The 7,778-nt window shown below is 40.3% G+C and overlaps 1 protein-coding gene across 5 annotated transcripts in view; it reads right to left on the reverse strand.

Moving 5' to 3' along the window:
• The window catches only part of Cenpj (centromere protein J), a 64,741-nt gene that overhangs the window by 20,058 nt on the left and 36,905 nt on the right, over positions 1–7,778 (reverse strand). For all 5 annotated transcript variants that reach the window (XM_013505458.1, XM_013505459.1, XM_005406290.2 and 2 more), the window contains one exon: positions 779–944. In XM_013505458.1, the coding sequence (XP_013360912.1) occupies positions 779–944 (166 nt within the window). The remainder of the gene's footprint in view (positions 1–778; positions 945–7,778) is intronic.

Raw genomic sequence — 7,778 nt, forward strand, 5'->3', positions numbered from 1 at the left:
TTGCCAGGCAGGCGCTTTGCCGCTGAGCTAAATCCCCAGCCCCCCACCAGCATTTCTTATTGGTTGATTTCTTATGACAGCCATTCTTTCTGGGGTGAGATGCAATCTCACGTTGTTTTAATTTGCACTTCTTGAATGACTAATGATATTGAACATTTTTCTCATTTATCCATTTGCCATTTGTATTTCTTTATCCTAGAAGTATGTATTCATCTCAGATGCCCACTTTTGCATTGGATCTTTGAATTTTGGGGGCCTGATTTTTTTTTAATTCTTTATATGTTTTAGACAGGAGGCCTTTGTCAGAGGGACAGTTGGCTAAAATTTGTTCCCAATTTGTGGGTTTTCTTTTTACCCTGTTGGTGATTTCTTTTGATGTGTAAAAACTTCTCAATAAGATGAGATCCCAGTTGTTGATTCTTTGAAGTATTTCCCACACAGTTTGATTTTTGTTCATGAACTCTCTGCCTACCCCTATGTCTTCAAGATTTCTATCTACTTTCTCTTCCAGTAGATTTAGTGTTTCTGTTTTAACATGTAGATCTTTAATCCAATTTGACTTTAGTTTGGTGCATGGTGATAGACATAGGTCTAGTTTCAGTCTTCAGCATGTGGAAAGCCAGTTTTTCCAGTACCATTTATTAAAGAGGCTATCTTAGATTATTTTTTGAGTGAATGAATAATGGATTAATACCCAATTTCTCTTTGCTGTATCAAACAATTCTAACAAGAGTTTTACAAGATTTCACCTTTATGAATTCATAAATAGCTTACATACCTGTATTTCTTCACGTTCCTTTTTATCTGGAAAAGTTCTTACAGCTGTAGTATACTTTTCAAAAACTTTACGCTCCTTTTGTAGCTTCCTCATTTCCTCTTTTTTCAACTCTTCTATTCGAGCCAATTCTTTTGCTTTCTGTTGCTCAAAGTCTGCAGTTTCTTTCCTACAATGATCAAATTATGTTATCTAAGGGGACTGTCTCAAATATATTAATCCACATGTGCACCAAAATAAATTCTCAGCTGCTCTGGGACCTGCTGGTCCTGGTGAATCCAAAAGCCTGAAATTCTGACCAAGTCATTCATCCAGTCATTCATCCAACAAGCAGCTATGGAGTGTCTGCTACGAAGCACACACACTACTAAGCAGTGTGAAACCACAGCAAAAAAAAACCAAAAACCCTTACTGCCATGAAGCTTCTTACATTCTAACGGAAGAGACAGACAATAAGCAAAGAACACAAGATACTAAAGCACTAAGGAGGAAAATAAAGACAGGAGGTCAAGAAACACGAGGGTGGGAGGCTGAAAATCTGGATGAGATCATCTTGCTGGGATGACACAGACTAAAGCCAGGTGGACTGAAGTCATGAGGCTTTCTGAACAAACACTGCAGAGGAGCACCAAGTGCCAAAGCCTGCGGGGCTCAGAGAACAGTCAGGAGACCAGTGTAGCTGAAACAGACTGAGCAAGGGACAGACAATAGGAGAAGATGTCAAAAACTCAGGAGCCTAGATTAACAGGGTCTTACGGACTCTGGCAAGATACTGGCATCCCCTACAGAAGGCTGGTCTGACAAACTGTCTTACCCAAGGTTAGCAATGGATGCCACGCAGAGCAGGGAGAAACAGGAAAGACCAGCAGAGAGATAGTGAGGAACCAAATGTCATCACAAGGGCAGGAGATGGGTACCTGATACAGCATGGCACCTCTGGGCATGGTACGAAGTGATCAGTCATACAGGAATAGAGAGCAACAGAAGACTAAAGGAGGACTCCGGAACTTCTGACCTAGGCAAATAGAGGAACAGTCTTGATGTTTGCTGAGAGGAGGAAAACTGTAATAACTTTGCAAAGGAGTATCAGAGGCAAGGAGGAGGCACCAAGACGGCAGAGTGGTAAGCAGCAGAGAAAGCCTCTCCGAGTGTTGCCTTCCAGATGCCAGAATATAGCAATGCAAGGAAGACAGAAGGAGTGAAGGGGCCAGGGGACATAGCTCAGTGGCATAGCCTGGCAAGTGCAAGGTCCTGAGTTCGAATCCCAGTACCAAAAAAAAAAAAAAAAAACTGCACAAAAAAAAAAGGAGGGAAGTGTGTCCCCTGGACCCGGGAAGGATCTGACGCACAAACTGAAGTCCACAGAGAGAGTCAAGAGAAAAGCTTCAATGAAGAAAAAGGAGGTAGTGGGTGGCACTTCTCTCTGAGACAGGACTCGTGGCGTGAGAGGAGCGGTTCAAACTTGCAGACACACGGTGACTGCTGGTGCCTCCAGAGGCCTCCACAGAGAGACGCAGCAGTGGAGGTGAACAGCGGACATGAAGGACTGCACTAGCTGGCAGGGAGTGCTGAGGGCCCAGTCATCCCACGGGAGAGTGCAATTGGCCAGAAGCCATCATGGAGAGGGGACAGCTAAGCTCAGAACTCAAGGCAGCTGGCAGCTCCACCTAGAGGCTCCGGGCTGGGCTGAGGCTCTCGGAAGGTGTACTGCCAGCTGCAGGCTGAATGAGTCTGGTCTCAGCCAGAAGGTGCAGGCTCACTGAGATTATCCACTACCCGACCAAGGAGCTACTGCTGGCTTGCTGGGATAAATCAACATGGATCAGGACTCCGCCTCCACACACTGTCTACCAGTGATGGTAGAGACAAACCCGGAAACGGGCTTTTTTTTTCTCCTTCTCCCGTGTTTGTTTTTGTTCTGGTTTTCTTTTTGTCTTTCTCTCATTCGTTGTCTGATCTTGTTTCTGTATGAGTGTGAATGTGGTTCCCAGCCTCTTTGTGGCTGTTGTTCTGTTCAGTTCTTCCTTTTATTTCTTCCTTATCTCTTTCCCTCCAGTCTTCTGCACCAGCTTCCCAAATTAGCGTGATCTCCCTTTGTCCTCCAGCCTTACTTCTCTTCCACTTCTTCTACCTCTGTACTTTTTTCCCTAACCCTTTTAAATTTTAACCCCTGAGGGTAAAATTAACATATTAAGGACTTATACACTGCATATAATTTTCTGGTTTGTTTTACATTTTGTTATATAACTACACATCTAGTTCATATGGTTAACAATGACAAATTAATGGTTACCTCAGTTTGTCATTTTCTAGGCTGTGATTTTTTTCTACTGTTATTGCTGATGTTAACACGTTAGCTAAAATGACATAATTGTTTTAAACAGCTGTTCTTCCTAGTATTCCAAGACTGAGATGGACTAAGTGTCACGAAAAATACTGTGGCTCAGTGCCAAAGAACCAGGGGCTGGGTCAAACAGGCAGCAACTTCTCATCCCAAACACACTGAAGACGTATGATCTTGCAGCAGACTCAAAGCTTAAAAACCAGTTACACCTGGAACATACCTCAGAGAAGTAGTCATTTCCTAAGAGTTCTAAATAACAGCAATAAAAGAGCCCACCACAGACAATTTATAAGCATCATCCCAGGAATCAAACTCAAAAAAGCAAAGAAAATGAGAAGACACTTAAACAAGATGCAAGCCCAGAAATCCAGTTCATCAAAGGCAAACACAGGGGCCAAAGAGGAGGGACAATCTGAAAGCCACCCACCTGGCCTCTCTGAAGTGCTAACAACAAAGCAATTGAATGAGGCTCTAGAAGAAAAATCAAACCAGAAATAACTTCTCAGATAACTACAGAGATGATATCCATAATGAAAACCATGCTCAGTGACTCTAGAGCAGATATGGACCAAAAAAATAGGAGCTTAAGAAAACTACGGAAGCCATGAATGCTCATCATAGGAAAGAAATGGAATCCATAAGGGAAATTCAAGCAGATATCCAGAATAAAAATTCCACTGAAAGTATCCACAGTAGATTAAGCCATTGTGAGGACAGGATCTCAGGTATTACTGATATTAATGGGCATGAAAAATCAAATAAGCACTAATACAATTGTACTAGAGGATCTCAATATCCTATTGTCACAAAAAGATCGACCAGACAAAAAGATCAGCAATGGAATATTAGAACTGAACCAAACTTTTAAACAAATGGACTTAGTAGATGTCTACAGAGTGTTCCACCCAACAACATCAGAATACACAGTCTTCTCAGCTGCACATGGGACATTCTCCAAAATAGACCACATCCTAGCTCACAGAACATGCTTAAGTAAATGCAAATGAACTGAAATTATCCCATGCATATTATCACACCATAATGCAATGAAATTGGAAATCAATGGCAAAAGAAATCACAAGAACTTCATAAACACATGGAAGTTAAATAGCACCCTCTTGAACAACCAAAGGGTCACAGATGAAATTAAGTAAGAAATTAGACAGTTTCTACAATTAAATGACACTAACAATACAATATACCGGAGCTTATGGGACACAATTAAAGCAGTCCTAAGAGGGAAATTTATAGCAGTGAATATCCATATCAGTAAAACAGAGTACGCTCAAATAAACAACTTGATGGTGAACCTCAAACTTCTAGAAAAAGAAGACCAGGCTAAACCAAAAGGTCACACAAGGCAGAAAACTATAAAGATCAGAGCAGAAATTTACATATTAGAGACTAAAAAAACAATACAAAGAATCAATGAATTGAAGAGTTGGTTCTTTGAAAGATTAAATAAAACTGACAAACCCTTATCCAATCTTATCAAAAAAGAAGACTCAAATCCACGCAATTAGGAAAGAAAAGGGTGAAATCACAATACACCTTGCAGAAATCCAGAAGATCATTATACCTACTTTGAAAATTTGTATCTTAGTAAGATGGAAAATGCAGAACAAATGAAGAGATTCCTAGATACACATGAATTACCAAAGCTGAATCAAGAAGATATGAAAATCCTAAATAAACCAGTATCAATCAGTAAAATCAAAGATATAATTAAACTACCAACAAAGAAAAGCCAAGGCCCTGACAGATTCGCTGCTAAATTCTACAACAAATTTAGAGAAGACCTAATGCCACTACTTCTCAAACTCTTTAATAAAATTGAAAGGGAAGCAATACTTCCAAATTCATTCCTGGAAGCAACCATTACCCTGATACCAAAACTGGAGAAGGACCCAACTAAGGAAGAGAATTTCAGGCCAACTTCCCTATTGAACACCGACCCAAAAATCCTCAGTAAGATCCTGGCAAACAGAATGCAGCAAATCATTAAGAAGACTATACACCATGACCAACTGGGATTCATCCCAGGGATGCAGGGATGATTCAACATAGGCAAATCAATAAATGTAATTCACCATAGTAACAGATCCAAGGACAAACATCATATGATCATTGCAACAGATGCAGAAAAGGCTTCTGACAAAAGTCCAGCACCCGTTCATGATAAAAACTCTACAGAAAATTGGAATAGATGGTCTTTATCTCAACCTGATAAAAGCCATCTATGACAAACCAACAGCCAACATCATACTAAATGAACAGAAACTGAAAGCTTTCACTCTAAAATCAGGAACAAGATAAGGATGTCCACTGTCTCCACTCTTATTCAACACAGTCCTGGATGGGCTGGGGATACAGCTCAGTGGCACAAGTGCCTGCCTGGCAAGCGCAAGGTCCTGAGTTCAATTCCCGGTAACCCCCCACCACAAAAAAAAAAAAAGAGAGAGAAAAAAAATCAACACAGTCCTAGAAACTTGAACCACAGCAATTAAACAAGCAAAAGAAATAAAAAGGGTATCAGAGGCTAATTTTTTATAATAACCAATTTGAATTATCAGCTCCCTCGGCAGAGAGACGTGACTATGTAGCGGGATAGTAAATGTAATCTAGAGATTTCATTTGAGACATGGCCTGCAGATGGGACAAACATTAGGGAGAATCTGGCTGTGGGAGTAGCACATTGGTACATGCTTAACCCTGAGCTCAATCCCTAGCATGAAAACAAAACAGAAAAGATACTTGAGGGGACCATGGGGATGCTTCAGTGGTAGATCATGTGTGCAGTATGTACCAGGTCCAATTCTCAGCAGCAAAAAAATACACATTTGACTAAATATTGAGAACTTCTACAACATACAAAGGCAAAAATTGAGGACTCCTGACAAAGCTTTAACATCATCAATAAATCTACATAAAAATCCTGCAATTAGTAAGGCAAAACGCCAGTAAAAAAAATGAGCAAAGGTCACAAAGAAATTTACAAGATACGACCACTAAAAATAAAAGTATACTCAACTTCATTGATAATTAAATAAATGCTATTTTTAAGAAGAGAAAAATTATTAGCAAGCTGGTAATATTTTAAAGACTGTGAATGTCAACTCCAGTGATGGGGAAAGCAGGAGAAGGAGCCTCAGCTATAGCCTAGGGCAGCCAAAGTTCTCAAAATTCACTGTGAGGAAGGTGTTTGTTTTCCTTCCCTAAAATTAACCTAACCTATATGGTGATTTCCAGCAGGGTATTTATTAACAGTCAAGATTGGAAGCACTTAATTTCCACCAAACTTACAGCTGCACTCGTAAAATACAGTCACTCCAAGGACACAGGATTCTGGAGGTGCACCAACATGGTAAGAAGTCTAGTACATTGTTAAATTAAGCCGATTAAGAAACAAGACACATAACCAAAAGCAGAGCCTGCAGCCAGGACTGGGCTGGCGCTGTGGCTGTCATTTACTGAGGGTGTGAAATTGTATAACTTTCTTAACTTCCCAGTGGCTCAGTTTCCTTCTCTGTAAAATGAGAATGTCCGGGGCTGGGGATTTAGCTCAGCAGCACAGCACCTGCCTGGCAAGCGTGAGGTCGTGAGTTCAATTCCCAGTACTGGGGAAAAAAAAAAAAAAAGAGAGAGAGAATGCTAACATGATTCCTAAGTCCAAGGTTTGCATGAAGCTGTAGACAGACCTTGGCACAGTGAAAGTCTTAAAACGAAATCCTTTATTTTATGATTTACATGTTCTTTATAAGAAAAAATATAGCTTGGCATGGTGGCACACACCTGTCATCCCAGCACTCAGGAGGCTGAGGCAGGAGGATCACAATGAGTTCAAGGTCAGTTGGGCTATATACAGTCAGCTGAAACTACACAGTGAGACCCTGTCTCAAAAAAAAGAAAAATTATATACAATTTTACAGTAAGGTAGTAGAGCACTTAAAAAGATTATCTTGGGTTTTTAAATAAATTTTCACTTTTTACCTTTTGTTACTGTTTATACTAAACTTATTTGTACAATATATAACTTGAAAAGTAAGATATTTATTCTTAAAATGATAACTACTCTTCATAATTCAATTGTTAAAACACTTGGAATATAAATACAGTAACTGATTTCCTTCATTAATGGACTACCACAGGTCTGAGAGTCTTTGTTTGGGTTATCTGGCTCCAGATGTGCGTGTTTTTTTGTTTTGTTTTGTTTTTTGTCTTTTTGAGACAGGGTCTCCCTATGCAGTTCAGGCTGGCCTTGAGCTCACTTTGTAGCCCAGGCTGGTCTCGAACTCACAATGATCCTCCTGCCTCAGCCTCCCAAGTGCTAGGATTACAGGTGTGTGCCACCACACCCAGCAAGAGGTTACTTTTAAAACTAGCAAAATTGATTGTGCGATTTTATAGGAAGTTGGTAATGGAAGGGTGCACCACCACACCCAGCCAGATGTGTTTTAGAATTCACAATTTTTCATGTTTTAAAAAGAAATACAGCACTGCTGTCAGGGAGAGGGGTGAGAATGCTAGTGATTAAGACACCAGAAGAGACATGTGGGCTGGATAATGCTTTCTTTTTTTTTTTTTTTTTTTTTTTTGGTTTTTCTCCGGTACCGGGAACCGAACTCACGACCTTGCGCTTGCCAGGCAGGCGCTTTTGCC

Source organism: Chinchilla lanigera, unplaced genomic scaffold (assembly GCF_000276665.1).
Source record: "Chinchilla lanigera isolate Chin_1 unplaced genomic scaffold, ChiLan1.0 scaffold00096, whole genome shotgun sequence".
NCBI classification, from domain to species: Eukaryota; Metazoa; Chordata; class Mammalia; order Rodentia; family Chinchillidae; genus Chinchilla; species Chinchilla lanigera.